This window comes from Oncorhynchus tshawytscha, linkage group LG13 (genome assembly GCF_018296145.1).
Source record: "Oncorhynchus tshawytscha isolate Ot180627B linkage group LG13, Otsh_v2.0, whole genome shotgun sequence".
In the NCBI taxonomy this organism is placed as follows: Eukaryota; Metazoa; Chordata; class Actinopteri; order Salmoniformes; family Salmonidae; genus Oncorhynchus; species Oncorhynchus tshawytscha.
Genome location: NC_056441.1, coordinates 18,632,815 through 18,649,232, shown reverse-complemented (window position 1 = coordinate 18,649,232; position 16,418 = coordinate 18,632,815). Strand labels below are relative to the sequence as shown.

The 16,418-nt window shown below is 44.8% G+C and overlaps 1 protein-coding gene across 10 annotated transcripts in view; it reads left to right on the top strand.

Moving 5' to 3' along the window:
• Positions 1-16,185, top strand: part of LOC112236880 (adhesion G protein-coupled receptor B2-like) — a 507,905-nt gene extending 491,720 nt beyond the window's left edge. For 6 of the 10 annotated variants that reach the window (XM_042295299.1, XM_042295295.1, XM_042295293.1 and 3 more), the window contains 2 exons: positions 9,560-9,613; positions 15,053-16,185. In XM_042295299.1, the coding sequence (XP_042151233.1) occupies positions 9,560-9,613; positions 15,053-15,238 (240 nt within the window). In that variant the 3' untranslated portion in view covers positions 15,239-16,185. Of the gene's footprint in view, positions 1,538-6,019; positions 6,072-9,559; positions 9,614-15,052 lie in introns of those variants that run through there. The other 4 variants (XM_042295297.1, XM_042295298.1, XM_042295294.1 and 1 more) reach the window with 4 other exon arrangements.
• The last annotated feature ends 233 nt before the right edge of the window (positions 16,186-16,418 follow it).

The following is a 16,418-nucleotide window of genomic DNA, read 5'->3' as shown; positions in this document are numbered from 1 at the left end:
ATATGTCCAAGTAACCAGTGCCAAATTCCGAAGGACTGGAACTAAAGCGTCTTGTTATCATTGTTATCGCACACAGAGCTACGATACCATTTATGTTTACGTAGTCTGTCCACAAGAGATGACTCTATGACCAACACTCATCTTGTTATTCAGTTCTAGGTGAAGTGCATAGATGGGGGCTAGTGGTTGATTTTGGACTCGGCATAAATCTGCCATGTTAGAAATGCAGGGTGGGAGATAACGTCGGCCATTTTGACATGTGAACCCGTCCGGTTGTTGTATCCGTTTCAGTGCCCCCACCTTAATAAGACCTAAATTGATTTAAATGAAAGTTATAAACCCATCCATAATAAACCAATGAAACAATCAAACAGGTTTATTATCCCCCATAACGTTTTTCTCCAGCCAATAAACAAGCAGAGATAAAGCCAGGCACTGAAACAGACCCGACACTATGTGTTCTGTATGGGCAAGAAAAGCCTGTCATTGGTCAACGGTAACAGAGCAAATGTGTGTGAGGAGATAATGAATGCGGCTGTCAGTAGAGAATTGACCATTTTGGAAAGGTAGGGTCTGCCAATATGCTAGCCACTGAACAGATGAGTGGATACCAGACAAATCATACACACACACACACACACACACCCACATTGGTATTCTGTTTCCCCATCTTCTCCAATCTTGTGGCTGATGACAGCGGTGGGCTTGTGAGTGGTCTCGAGCATTACCAGACATCTACCTGCTCAAATACAATCCATCTCACAATCTCCTCATCTCTTTCTCTCTCTATATCTCTCTCTCTCTCTCTCTTCCTCTCCCTCCCGATCTTCCTTCATCTCAGCCTGACCTGTGCTACAATAATCACTCATATGGACCCATTCTTCTCTCACTACCAGTCTCTCACTATATTGTGCTGTACAGTATGTGTGTTATCTTGTGTGAGCTATCCCTGTGAGTTAGTGTGCTCTGTGTGCTATGGCTGGTTCCATCTGAAAGGCATTTAACTTCTAAGTGATGACGGAGATGCTAGCCGGATAGCTACTCGCTGCAGCAGGGCCCATATGGCTGCAAATGGATGGAGCCCCATGTTCAATCTATCCTCAGTAATGGAGACACTACCAACGAACCTGGCAGGGGCCCATGGCTAGTGCAGGGTGGGAGAGAGAGAGTGAGAGAGAGAGGGAGGGGGTGAGAGGGGTAGGCTGTCCACTGAAATATGTATTTCTTTCACTCTCCTAACTCTCTTCCTCCCACCATCTCTCTCTCTGTTATCCGGGGTTCAAAAGGTGAACAAAGACATTTGCAAGCAGTCCCCAGCCAAGTGATGACAGATCCACTCTCAGTGTGTAATGAAGTACTGAACTCTGTGTGTGTGTGTGTGTGTGTGTGTGTGTGTGTGTGTGTGTGTGTGTGTGTGTGTGTATGCATGCTCAGGCGTATGGTACGACTGTTGAGCTGTTGCATATTTCATCTCTCAAATGGGCTGTGTTACTTCTTCTCCGTCTTATTTGTTGTTTTCTCTCTCTCTCTCTCTCTCTCTCTCTCTCTCTCTCTCTCTCTCTCTCTCACACACACACACACACTCTCTCTCTCTTTCTCTCTCTCTCTCTCTCTCTCTCTCTCTCTCTCTCTCTCTCTCTCTCTCTCTCTCTCTCTTTCTCTCTCTCTCTCTCTCTCTCTCTCTCCCTCTCTCTCTCTCTCTCTCTCTCTCTCTCTCTCTCTTTCTCGCTCTCTCTTTCTCACTCTCTCTTTCTCTCTCTCTCTCTCTCTCTCTCTCTCTCTCTCTCTCTCTCTCTCTCTCCCTCTCTCTCTCTCTCTTTCTCTCTCTCTCTCTCTCTCTCTCTCTCTCTCTCTCTCTCTCTCTCTCTCTCTCTCTCTCTCTCTCTCTCTCTCTCTCTCTCTCTCTCTCTCTTTCTCTCTCTCTCTCTCTCTCTCTCTCTCTCTCTCTCTCTCTCTCTCTCCCTTCTCTCTCTCTCTCTTTCTCTCTCTCTCTCTCTCTCTCTCTCTCTCTCTCTCTCTCTCTCTTTCTCTCTCTCTCTCTTTCTCTCTCTCTCTTTCTCTCTCTCTCTCTCTCTTTCTCTCTCTCTCTCTCTCTCTCTTTCTATTTCAGAGGAGTTGTGTAGAGCTCAGTGGGGTGGAGAGGAAAGAAGTGTTCTTATCCATGGTGATTTTAAATGCAGTAACTGTAGCAGAGGTTCCGGAACTCTCTGCAGTGCAGCTGATATGGCATGTGTGCATTCACTTCGATTATCAAAACAAATATCATGGGGTAGGAGAAAACATCACAGACCATTTGATTGGATTCCTTTTTGCTTTGGTTACACTGTTATTCCACAGTTTATCTTGTTTTTTGTGACTGTGTAGAAATAGTATTGCCGTTGCAAAGGGAAATTGTGCCAATCATATTCACAGTGCTTTAATAAGGGTGACCCAGGTTAAGCTAAGATGTCTAATGTTTAATGACAACAGCGTATTGTTATTGATTCAGTGAGGGCAATGTACTGCACTCCTGAACCATTAGGTCCTTTAAATAAATGTTCTGCCATTGGGCTACAATTTCCTCTCTAAAGTATGCTTTATCTTTCTCTCTCCCTCTCTCTCTCTCTCTCTCTCTCTCTCTCTCTCTCTCTTCCTCTTCCCCTCTCCATCTCATTCTCTCCTCTATTTGTTCCTAGGGCCTGACATTTCTCTTCTTTCTCTCTCCCTCTCAGTATTCCCCTCATTTACTCATTTGTTTGCCTTTAAACTCAGCCTTCAGTGGCGCAATTGAGGCATTAATAGAATAATTAATTCCTCTCATTAGCCTGTTTTTAATTATTTCCATTCCTCTGCGCCCAGTATAAACTCATCATCTGTTTTCATCAAATTGCCCATAAAATCCAAGTGTTGGCACGGTGTATCGTAGCCTAGCGTGCTAGCACTTCCTGGCTCTATCAGTGGGGCCTAATGAGGAGACAGTTAGCCCAGACAGAACAAACCTAACGCTAGCTTCAATGCGCACTAAGGGGCACTATGCTAATGCAGCTAATTTAGTGTCCTTGGACCAATCAAGAGGTGAGGTGAAAAGGGCCAAGTCACTTGCCGGAACTGTTGATGGAGAGAGACTAGAACATGACCCTGAATAGGACTGCAGCGGCCATGCTGTAGCCCACTACAATCTGTGTCTGATTTCTCATTTGACAGAAATGTGTAGCCCTTAATAGATTGTATTTGTTCTGCGTTTACTGGTCCCTTTGAAGACCCCTATTACTACAATACCAAGCTTGTTTATAATTCCACTCGATGGTTAGTTGTACTCAGTGATTGTTTCTGAGCTTGTGTAGTAGAGGACTTGGTACAGAATACTGATGGTATGATTGGTTGTGGTAATGGTAAGATATCTCTAAAAGGGTTCATCTAACGTTTCAAAATGGAGAGGGAAGCTCATGCGTTGTATCGCTGCAGGCATGTGGGCTTTGTAATGAGATTTGAAAAGAGAGAGAGTGGGAAGATACAGGTCATGGAGAGAGGAAACGATGGAAACGGAGAGTGACAGAGAGAGAGTGAGGGAAAGAGACAGAGTGAACCGGCGAGACAGAGAGAGAGTGAGGGAAAGAGACAGAGTGAACCGGCGAGAGAGAGAGAGAGTGAGGGAAAGAGACAGAGTGAACCGGCGAGACAGAGAGTGAGAGTGAGGGAAAGAGACAGAGTGAACCGGCAAGATAGAGAGAGAGTGAGGGAAAGAGACAGAGTGAACCGGCGAGACAGAGATAGAGTGAGGGAAAGACAGAGAACAGACAGAGAGAGAGTGAGGGAAAGAGACAGAGTGAACCGAGACAGAGAGAGAGAGAGAGAGAGAGAGAAAAAGAGACAGAGTGAACCGGCGAGACAGAGAGAGAGAGTGAGGGAAAGAGACAGAGTGAACCGGCGAGACAGAGAGAGAGAGAGAGAAAGAGAGAGTGAACCGGCGAGAGAGAGAGGAGAAGAGTGAGGGAAAGAGACAGAGTGAACCGGTGAGACAGAGAGAGAGAGAGTGAGGGAAAGAGACAGAGTGAACCGGCGAGACAGAGAGAGAGAGAGAGGGAAAGAGACAGAGTGAACCGGTGAGACAGAGAGAGAGAGAGACAGAGTGAACCGAGGGAAAGAGACAGAGTGAACCGGCGAGACAGAGAGAGAGTGAGGGAAAGAGACAGAGTGAACTGGCGAGACAGAGAGAGAGTGAGGCAAAGAGACAGAGTGAACCGGCGACAGAGAGAGAGAGTGAGGGAAAGAGACAGAGACAGAGTGAACCGGCGAGACAGAGAGAGAGAGAGAGGGAAAGAGACAGAGTGAACCGGCGAGACAGAGAGAGAGAGAGAGAGGGAAAGAGACAGAGTGAACCGGCGAGACAGAGAGAGAGAGAGAGGGAAAGAGACAGAGTGAACCGGCGACAGAGAGAGAGAGTGAGGGAAAGAGACAGAGTGAACCGGCGAGACAGAGAGAGAGTGAGGGAAAGAGACAGAGTGAACCGGCGAGGAGAGAGAGAGAGAGAGAGGGAAAGAGACAGAGTGAACCGGCGACAGAGAGAGAGAGAGAGAGGGAAAGAGACAGAGTGAACCGGACAGAGAGAGAGAGAGAGGAAAGAGAAAGAGACAGAGACAGAGTGAACAGAGTGAACGGCGAGACAGAGAGAGAGAGAGAGAGAGGGAAAGAGACAGAGTGAACCGGACAGAGACAGAGAGAGAGGGAAAGAGACAGAGGAACCGAAAGAGACAGAGAGAACCGAGACAGAGACAGAGAGAGAGAGAGAGAGGGAAAGAGACAGAGTGAACCGGCGAGACAGAGAGAGAGAGAGAGAGGGAAAGAGACAGAGTGAACCGGCGACAGAGAGAGAGAGAGAGGGGAAAGAGACAGAGTGAACCGGCGAGACAGAGAGAGAGAGAGAGAGGGAAAGAGACAGAGTGAACCGGCGAGACAGAGAGAGAGAGAGAGGGAAAGAGACAGAGTGAACCGGCGAGAGAGAGAGAGAGAGAGAGAGGGAAAGAGACAGAGTGAACCGGCGACAGAGAGAGAGAGAGAGGGAAAGAGACAGAGTGAACCGGCGAGACAGAGAGAGAGAGAGAAAGAGACAGAGTGAAAGAGACAGAGTGAACCGGCGAGACAGAGAGAGAGAGAGAGGGAAAGAGACAGAGTGAACCGGCGACAGAGAGAGAGAGAGAGGGAAAGAGACAGAGTGAACCGGCGAGACAGAGAGAGAGAGAGGGGAAAGAGACAGAGTGAACCGGCGAGAGAGAGAGAGAGAAAGAGACAGAGTGAACCGAGAGAGTGAACCGGCGAGAGAGAGAGAGTGAGGGAAAGAGACAGAGTGAACCGGCGAGACAGAGAGAGAGTGAGGGAGAGAGACAGAGTGAACCGGCGAGACAGAGAGAGAGTGAGGGAAAGAGTCAGAGTGAACCGGCGAGAGAGAGAGAGAGAGAGAGAGAGAGAGAGAGAGTGAGGGAAAGAGACAGAGTGAACCGGCGAGACAGAGAGAGAGAGTGAGGGAAAGAGACAGAGTGAACCGGCGAGACAGAGAGAGAGTGAGGGAAAGAGACAGAGTGAACCGGCGAGACAGAGAGAGAGAGAGAGGGAAAGAGACAGAGTGAACCGGCGAGAGAGAGAGAGATATTGTAACTTGAGAGTCCACCTGAGCCCTTTTTGGTTTAGAGACCCAAAGCCCACTGTTGCCTCATCAGAACCCAGAACAATTCTAATTCCTGTATTATTACCTGACCCTCTGGTACCCACTCATCTCTGGCCCGGGCTCTGCATGCTTGGCCTCGCTTGGTGTCCATTGGTCATTCTGTTTACCGTATCTAATCATTTAAATGTCTTCTAATTCATACATGTGTGTATTTATTTAATGTACATTTTATTTTGATGCCTGTGAGTCTGTAACTGACTGTCTGTCTGTTACTGGATGGTACGTTGTTATTTCATTGGCTCTTTTGGTTTGTTTCTGTTTGTATGTTGTCTGGGTTGGGCTTCGTCATGCTTGGTGCCACATGTCTCTCTGGCTTAGTTTGACTGTAGCCAGGCAGCAAGCAGAACCAAGGGCAGCCAACACAAGAAAGGTAAAATAAAACCCAACACAGACCCCCCCCACATCCCCCAACCCCCAAAATCAACTCTTACACCCCCTTCATCCCTCTATAGTCTGTGCCCCTACCAGGGGTATGTTTGCTGGTCTGGCTGTGGGTATGTTTGCTGGTCTGGCTGTGGGTATGTTTGCTGGTCTGGCTGTGTGTGTGTTTGCTGGTCTGGCTGTGTGTGTGTTTACTGATCTGGCTGTGGGTATGTTTGCTGGTCTGGCTGTGTGTGTGTGTGTGTGTTTGCTGGTCTGGCTGTGGGTATGTTTGCTGGTCTGGCTGTGTGTGTGTTTGCTGGTCTGGCTGTGTGTGTGTTTACTGATCTGGCTGTGGGTATGTTTGCTGGTCTGGCTGTGTGTGTGTGTGTGTGTGTGTGTGTGTGTGTGTGTGTGTGTGTGTGTGTGTGTGTGTGTGTGTGTGTGTGTGTGTTTGCTGGTCTGGCTGTGGGTATGTTTGCTGGTCTGGCTGTGTGTGTGTGTTCTCTCCACTCCATACCATAGTACATTTAGACAAATAGATAGATGATTGTAAAGCTCTAGTGTGTAGTGTGTGGTGTGTGTGTAGTGTGTGTGTGTGGTGTGTAGTGTGTAGTGTGGTGTGTAGTGTGTAGTGTGTGGTGTGTAGTGTGTGGTGTGTAGTGTGTGGTGTGTAGTGTGTAGTGTGTAGTGTGTGGTGTGTAGTGTGTAGTGTGTGGTGTGTAGTGTGTGGTGTGTAGTGTGTGGTGTGTAGTGTGTGGTGTGTGTGTGTAGTGTGTGGTGTGTAGTGTGTGGTGTGTGTGTGTAGTGTAGTGTGTGTGTGTGTGTAGTGTGTGTGTGTGGTGTGTGTGTGTGTGTGTGTGTGTGTGGTGTGTGTGTAGTGTGTAGTGTGTGGTGTGTAGTGTGGTGTGTAGTGTGTAGTGTGTAGTGTGTGGTGTGTAGTGTGTAGTGTGTGGTGTGTGGTGTGTAGTGTGTAGTGTGGTGTGTGGTGTGTAGTGTGTAGTGTGTGGTGTGTGGTGTGTAGTGTGGTGTGTAGTGTGTGGTGTGTAGTGTGTGGTGTGTGGTGTGTAGTGTGTAGTATGTGGTGTGTGTAGTGTGTAGTGTGTAGTGTGTGGTGTGTGGTGTGTGGAGGACTGTGTTTCTGTTTCTGCACTGATTCCCCTGTCTCCTTTCCACCTGAACATATGTACTGGTGTAATGCTTGTAGTGAGGTCTCTGACCGCTTCCTTTGTATATTTTCTTCTCTTTGTGAACTTTGACGGGTGATGTCGCTGTGGTGTCACTTCCTGCTTGGATGACGGTGGTGGTGGTGGGGATGCTGTCGGTTTCCCTGACGTCGTTTTCCTCTCTTCCTCACTTGTTTCTTTGTGTTAGATCAGTGGGGTATAGAGGCATTATCCCAGAAAGAGACAGACCAGATTGTGTAGGAGATAGAGCTGAGGACAAGAGAGAGATAGTGAGAGAGAGATAGGGGAGTATGGATTAAGAGCGGGAAGGACAGGGGCATTCAGGAAAATACCCCGTGAGAAAGAGTGAGGGATGGCAGAACAAGAGGAAGAGGAGAAGACAAATGATAGAGAATGAACAGAGAATGAGGGAGAGGGCAAAGGGCAGTGATAAAGAGGGAGAAGAGGAGAAGACAAATGATAGAGAATGAACAGAGAATGAGGGAGAGGGCAAATGAGGGAGAAGAGGAGAAGACAAATGATAGAGAATGAACAGAGAATGAGGGAGAGGGCAAAGGGCAGTGATAAAGAGGGAGAAGAGGAGAAGACAAATGATAGAGAATGAACAGAGAATGAGGGAGAGGGCAAGGGCAGTGATAAAGAGGGAGAAGAGGAGAAGACAAATGATAGAGAATGAACAGAGAATGAGGGAGAGGGCGAAGGGCAGTGATAAAGAGGGAGAAGAGGAGAAGACAAATGATAGAGAATGAACAGAGAATGAGGGAGAGGGAAAAGGGCAGTGATAAAGAGGGAGAAGAGGAGAAGACAAATGATAGAGAATGAACAGAGAATGAGGGAGAGGGCGAAGGGCAGTCATAAAGAGGGAGAAGAGGAGAAGCTCTGTGTGTTTAAGGTCTGAGGTGAAACACAGAGAATCAGCACCACCAAGCTTTCCACCGCTTCGCCAGCTCGGTCGCCAGGTTGAGGGCCTGGATGTATGGAGGGTTGCCAGATTGGAGCCCAGTGTGGAGAGGATGGGGATGCAGAAGTTGCACAGATCTAGGATAATCTTACCCTCCCAAAATCATAAGCTTAACCATTAGGGAGGAAATAATAAAACTGACCTTAGAGCAGTGTCCAGGGGCAACTTCATCCTTCTCCTCCCCTTGACCACTGTTTCTCTCTCTCTCTATTGCCAGTGACCAGGACTGTCCTGACCTTCTTCATGCTTATGATTAGATTAGTATAGCTATAGCCTTTACGTATTTCCAACTGTTTGTGTGTTTCCTGCAGTGTGTGTCTGTGGCGTTTCACTGTGCAGTGTGTGTCTGGGGCGTTTCACTGTGCAGTGTGTGTCTGTGGCGTTTCACTGTGCAGTGTGTGTCTGTGGCGTTTCACTGTGCAGTGTGTGTCTGTGGCATTACTGTGCAGTGTGTGTCTGTGGCGTTTCACTGTGCAGTCTGTGTCTGTGGCATTTCACTGTGCAGTGTGTGTCTGTGGCATTTCACCGTGCAGTGTGTGTCTGTGGCGTTTCACTGTGCAGTCTGTGTCTGTGGCATTTCACTGTGCAGTCTGTGTCTGTGGCATTTCACTGTGCAGTGTGTGTCTGTGGCATTTCACTGTGCAGTCTGTGTCTGTGGCATTTCACTGTGCAGTCTGTGTCTGTGGCATTTCACCGTGCAGTGTGTGTCTGTGGCATTTCACTGTGCAGTCTGTGTCTGTGGCATTTCACTGTGCAGTGTGTGTCTGTGGCATTTCACTGTGCAGTCTGTGTCTGTGGCATTTCACTGTGCAGTCTGTGTCTGTGGCATTTCACTGTGCAGTCTGTGTTTCTGTGCAGTCTGTGTCTGGCATTTCACTGTGCAGTGTGTGTCTGTGGCGTTTCACTGTGCAGTCTGTGTCTGTGGCATTTCACTGTGCAGTCTGTGTCTGTGGCATTCCACTGTGCAGTGTGTGTCTGTGGCGTTTCACTGTGCAGTGTGTGTCTGTGGCGTTTCACTGTGCAGTGTGTGTCTGTGGCATTTCACCGTGCAGTGTGTGTCTGTGACGTTTCAATGTGCAGTGTGTGTGAGTGGGGGTGTTTCTCTTTTCATATAATGTGCCACAAGAGAATGGGAGAGGAGGCGTATGAAAAGGAGAGGAAAAGGGGGAATATGTCCATTGGAAGGGAACAACACACCGCTGGCCAGTGGAGATGGAAGAACAATAGTGTTGTTGTTGTTTCAGGGCAGAGCTGTCAGTGACTGTGATTCCCCCCTCTTCTTACTCTCTCTCTCTCTTTCTCTCTCCTCCTTCCTCATCTTTTTCTCCCCCTCCCATCTTATCGCAACAGAGGGAAAAGCGATGGAGCATTTCGTCTGCCGGAGGTGAAAAGAACTCTTCGAGTGTAAGTAGAGAAGAGAAGTGGCAGGCAGAGGAAAGAGGGATGGGGGAGAGGGAAGGAGAGAGAGGTGGACTGAGGGAGGCAGAGAGAGAGGTAGATGGAGGGAGAGGAGAGAGGTGGACTGAGGGAGGCAGAGAGAGAGGTAGATGGAGGGAGAGGAGAGAGGTGGACTGAGGGAGGCAGAGAGAGAGGTAGATGGAGGGAGAAGAGAGGAGGGAGAGGTAGACTGAGGGAGGCAGAGAGAGAGGTAGATGGAGGGAGAGGAGAGAGGTGGACTGAGGGAGGCAGAGAGAGGTAGATGGAGGGAGAAGAGAGGAGGGAGAGGTAGACTGAGGGAGGCAGAGAGAGAGGTAGATGGAGGGAGAGGAGAGAGGTGGACTGAGGGAGGCAGAGAGAGGCAGAGAGAGAGGTAGATGGCGGGAGAGGAGAGGAGAGAGAGGTAGACTGAGAGAGGCAGAGAGAGAGGAGAGAAGCACAACTGAGTTAGCGTAGCCTCCCAGGGATAAAGTTATGCCTGACAGCAGCATTACCCACATTTCTGCATTACAAAATGTTGCTTCGCTGGCATTTAGCATTCAAATTGCCTCCCAGATTATGCTTTTTGCATTCATTCTGCCAACTGTCAGCCCGAGACAACGCAGGGAGATTCATATTCAGGCTAATATCGCCTCCTGGCGGTCAGTGTAGTCACAACAGGCTGTATGGATCACTGATGAAATCAAATCAAATCAAAACACATTTCCCCAAGGTGTCTCTCCTATGATAGAGGCAGGTTCATACATATTGGGCTGTTGTTTCATTTGCATCATGTACAAGTGTGTGTGTGTGTGTGTGTGTACATGTGTGTGTGTGTGTACATGTACATGTGTGTGTGTGTGTGTGTGTGTGTGTGTGTGTGTGTGTGTTTTCTGTGACACAGAGAATGGCGAAATGGAGATAGCGAGAGGAGAAGGAACTGGACAGAGAGATTGGGAACAGCATGTTAACGAACAGCATGACTCTCTGCTTATATTAGCCAATATTCTTCACTCTCCAAAATCCAAACACACACACACACACACACACAGAAAGGGCACACGGGGTGTGACAGTGCCATCGATTTTGTCAAAATGTACTCAAATACGCACCCAGATACACACACATCACATTTTCATCAGAGGGGGTAGTAGGAAGTTCCTGCCAGAGAGTCCATTTAGAGGTGGGAGGTGTTTTTCAAAATGGCCACCTCAGTGAAATAACAACATATTACATCAGAGATGGTGTAGAAGCGAGACTATCCCTTGTGATATGGGTTGAACACTGTGGTGGTGGGATCCAGAATGAGCCAACGTAACAGTCGTTGGATAAACCATCTAAGCAACTCGATGAGGAAATCCCCTAGAGGGTGTTATCTTCCTTCCCTCTAATATCTATGCTACAGAGTTCTGTGTGATTTATTAAGTAATAAGCATCAATTCCAAATGGTTCAGCCCAGGATTCTCTGACTCTCGTCCAATACGGCTACTGGCTTTCTGAGTGTGCAGGGTTTTGATTCAGCCCTGCAGCAACACACCTGATTCAGCTAATTATGGCCCAGAGGTTAAACCATAATTAGTTGAATATTCAAATCAGATGTGTCACTGCAGGGCTCGAACTAAGGCCTGATCACCTAGTAGCTTTTCCAGAGAGTTATTCCAGGTTAACCCATTAGGCCATTTTTGCAAACATAGAAATGGAATCATTGTAGATTATAGAAGATATAGAAGATTTGTGGAGTGGTTGAAAAATGAGTTTTAATATATATATATATATATATATATACAGTATATATATATCTATGAAACCACAAAAGTTGTAGACCTCCAGAAGTCGGGTTCATCCTTGGGAGCAATTTCCAAACGCCTGAAGGTACCACGTTCATCTGTACAAACAATAGTACGCAGGTATAAACACCATGGGACCATACATCGTTCATACCGCTCAGGAAGGAGACGCATTCTGTCTCCTAGAGATGAATGTACTTTGGTGCAAAAAGTGCAAATCAATCCCAGAACAACAGCAAGGACATGGTGAAGATGCTGAAGGAAACAGGTACAAAAGAGTCTATATCCACAGTAAAACGAGTCCTGTATGGACATAACCTGAAAGGCCGCTCAGCAAGGAATAAGCCACTGCTCCAAAACAGCCATAAAAAAGCTTATGTAATGTTTAGAGGAAAAGGGGGGAGGCTTGCAAGCCGAAGAACACCCATCCCAATGTGAAGCACAGGGGTGGCAGCATCATGTTGTGCTTTGCTGCAGGAGGGGCTGATGCACTTCACAAAATAGATGGCATCATGAGGGGTGAAAATTGTGTGGATATATTGAAGCAACATCTCAAGACAGTCAGGAAGCTAAAGCTTGGTCGCAAATGGGTCTTCCAAAGTTGTGGCAAAATGGCTTAATGACAAAAAAGTCAAGGTATTGGAGTGGCCATCACAAATCCCTGACCTCAATCACATAGGAAATTTGTGGGCAGAACTGAAAAAGCGTTTGCGAGCAAGGAGGCCTACAAACCTGACTCAGTTACACCTTAAAGGCAATGCTACCAAATACTAATTGAGTGAATGTAAACTTCTGACCCACTGGGAATGTGATGAGATGAAAGAAATAAAAGCTGAAATAAAAAATGATCTCTACTATTATTCAGACATTTCACATTCTTAAAATAAAGTGGTGATCGTAACTGACCTAAGACAGGCAATTTTTACTAGGATTAAATGTCAGGAATTGAAAAACTGAGTTTAAATGTATTTGGCCAAGGTGTTTGTAAACTTCCGACTTCAACTGGACATGAAAGGCCCATTGGCAGAACGTATGCAGCGATCACAGAGCCTGCCGAATGAGTCCAGTGAGAGCCAGGACAGATGAATCCATCTGGGAGATGGAGATGTTGGTCAGGGAGACAGCAGGTAGCCTTGACCTAAAAAAAAATGAGATCATGATGCTAATGGTGAACTTATGCTAGCACATTATCTGTATTCAGTTTGTGAGATGTTAGCATTTATGTGGTGTAGTCAGGTGCATTTTCTTTAGTAAGGTTTATTATCTAGGTTGATTCATTTACATGAGCTGGTTTTATACCACTATGCAACGCACCTTTCAATTCAGAAGTTGCCAAACCTTGCACCACAAATGAGGTGGTTTGCTATGATAAACCATCAACATGTCTCTGAAGAATCAATGTGTCAATGTGTCTCTGAAGAATCAATGTGTCAATGTTTCTCTGAAGAATCAATGTGTCAATGTTTCTCTGAAGAATCAATGTGTCAATGTTTCTCTGAAGAATCAATGTGTCAATGTTTCTCTGAAGAATCAATGTGTCAATGTTTCTATGAAGAATTAATGTGTCAATGTTTCTCTGAAGAATTAATGTGTCAATGTTTCTCTGAAGAATCAATGTGTCAATGTTTCTATGAAGAATTAATGTGTCAATGTTTCTATGAAGAATCAATGTGTCAATGTTTCTATGAAGAATCAATGTGTCAATGTTTCTCTGAAGAATCAATGTGTCAATGTTTCTCTGAAGAATCAATGTGTCAATGTTTCTCTGAAGAATCAATGTGTCAATGTTTCTCTGTAGAATCAATGTGTCAATGTTTCTATGAAGAATCAATGTGTCAATGTTTCTCTGAAGAATCAATGTGTCAATGTTTCTATGAAGAATCAATGTGTCAATGTTTCTATGAAGAATCAATGTGTCAATGTTTCTCTGAAGAATCAATGTGTCAATGTTTCTCTGAAGAATCAATGTGTCAATGTTTCTATGAAGAATCAATGTGTCAATGTTTCTCTGAAGAATCAATGTGTCAATGTTTCTCTGAAGAATCAATGTGTCAATGTTTCTCTGAAGAATCAATGTGTCAATGTTTCTCTGAAGAATCAATGTGTCAATGTTTCTCTGAAGAATCAATGTGTCAATGTTTCTCAATGAAATGAATCAATGTGTCAATGTTTCTCTGAAGAATCAATGTGTCAATGTTTCTCTGAAGAATCAATGTGTCAATGTTTCTCTGAAGAATCAATGTGTCAATGTTTCTATGAAGAATCAATGTGTCAATGTTTCTATGAAGAATCAATGTGTCAATGTTTCTTTAAAGAATCAATGTGTCAATGTTTCTCTGAAGAATCAATGTGTCAATGTTTCTCTGACGAATCAATGTGTCAATGTTTCTCTGAAGAATCAATGTGTCAATGTTTCTATGAAGAATCAATGTGTCAATGTTTCTATGAAGAATCAATGTGTCAATGTTTCTATGAAGAATCAATGTGTCAATGTTTCTCTGAAGAATCAATGTGTCAATGTTTATCTGAAGAATCAATGTGTCAATGTTTCTATGAAGAATCAATGTGTCAATGTTTCTTTAAAGAATCAATGTGTCAATGTTTCTCTGAAGAATCAATGTGTCAATGTTTCTATGAAGAATCAATGTGTCAATGTTTCTCTGAAGAATCAATGTGTCAATGTTTCTCTGAAGAATCAATGTGTCAATGTTTCTCTGAAGAATCAATGTGTCAATGTTTCTCTGAAGAATCAATGTGTCAATGTTTCTATGAAGAATCAATGTGTCAATGTTTCTATGAAGAATCAATGTGTCAATGTTTCTTTAAAGAATCAATGTGTCAATGTTTCTCTGAAGAATCAATGTGTCAATGTTTCTCTGACGAATCAATGTGTCAATGTTTCTCTGAAGAATCAATGTGTCAATGTTTCTCTGAAGAATCAATGTGTCAATGTTTCTATGAAGAATCAATGTGTCAATGTTTCTTTGAAGAATCAATGTGTCAATGTTTCTCTGAAGAATCAATGTGTCAATGTTTCTCTGAAGAATCAATGTGTCAATGTTTCTTTAAAGAATCAATGTGTCAATGTTTCTATGAAGAATCAATGAGTCAATGTTTCTCTGAAGAATCAATGTGTCAATGTTTCTATGAAGAATTAATGTGTCAATGTTTCTATGAAGAATTAATGTGTCAATGTTTCTATGAAGAATCAATGTGTCAATGTTTCTATGAAGAATCAACAGACACAAACACATCCATAATAACGCACAATATGAAGGTCTGAAGGGTTGCTTTGGGATTGGATTGTTCTGAAGTATCCCCATGAGTTTATAAACAGCTGGTCTCATGGGTAGATTTAACCTGGGGGCACATAGGATCAGCTTTACCATTAGGGGTTAACATGCAAAAACTGACCTTAGCAGTCTAGGATCAGCTTAACCTCCACAGATCCTAACCTTAACCATAAGGGGTGCAAATCTCAAAACTGACCTTAGATCAGCTAGCCAGGTGATTCTTCACCCTGCTCCATTGTTAAATAATAATGAAAAATAAGAATTTGTTGTATTTAATTACGTACGCAAAAAAAAAAGATCTGACATTCCATGTCTCCTGCGTGTGTTTGACATTTGACCCCATGCAGGACAAGTCGACCCCGACCCAAGACGACCAGCACTCCTGGGACAGCTTCAAGACCATGACCCCTGAGCTGTCCATTGTGCCGGGGGAGCAGAAGGACAGGATGGAGCTGCACAACAAGACCACCTGGGACTCCTCGTCTGCCAACACACCTGACACGTCTGAGGGGGACTTCCAGACTGAAGTGTGATGAGGCAGAGAAACACACACACACACACACATACACACACACACACACACACACACACACACACACACACACACACACACATACACACACACACACATACACACACACACACACACATACAGTTTCAAGCGTAGACTAACAGGTAGCCACATGTACATACATAGACAGACACACAGCACTCCTCCAAACCGCTCTTCACATCCTAAAATCTGCTCTCTAAAGGATGATATCATTTGTTTACTGCTAATGTGGACAAGGACAAAGCAAAGACAACTGTTCTCTTCTATATTTTCAAACAGACTTTAAATGAGAGAACAGGGGCTTGAAAGAGACTTGGACTGAGAAACGGAGACATTTTTAAATGGACAAAAAAACAAACAAAACTTTCTGAAAAATGTCTTGGTTTTATTCACTGGAAAAAAGGATTCTCTTTCACCTGTTTGATGATTTGAAAAAAAAAATGAATATTTCTGCACCGTTCTGTTCTTTTTATAGAGAAGAAATCTCACTGATGTTTGGCACACTGTTAAACCCCTTAGGCTCCCTCTCTTCATTTCTCTCCTTCTTTCCCTTCTAATGGATGACGCAAGCACTCGTTTTTTCTTCTGCTTTTTTGGAGGGGTTGGGGAGGGGCAAGTAGGGAGTAAGAATGGATCATTGACATGTGACTTCCTCTGCTTTTGCTAAGTCTCACACTCTTCTCTCGTCATCCTTTTTCTATGTCTTGTTTGTTCCTTTTTGTATTGTTATGATTTTAGTTATGATGTCCCTTCTCTTTGGTTAAATTTTTTTTAGCAACAAAAACAATTTGTGACAAAACAACCTTCAACTGAATTTGTTGTTGTCTCATTGTCTATCTCTTATATGAAAGTCCTCTTTTATTTTGAGTTTCCGTTCGTGCTTGTGCTGCCTTTTCCATGCTGAATTTTAAAGAGTGATTTATTACCCATCTGTGATACGTGAGCTTGCTTTCTGAGGCAACATGTTCTCAACAGTACACCTGTGGGAATTGAGCGAAGGGTATCATCCAGATTCATGCACATTTCCATCGCTCTTTTTCCAGTTCAGTAAAAAAAGTATTTCAAAGTCTTGAAACATTTGAATCAATTACAGACAAAACCAACCAAAGCTGTCTTTCTGTCAGGAGAGTGTAGCCGATCTGAAAGTGTTGCTGTAGTAT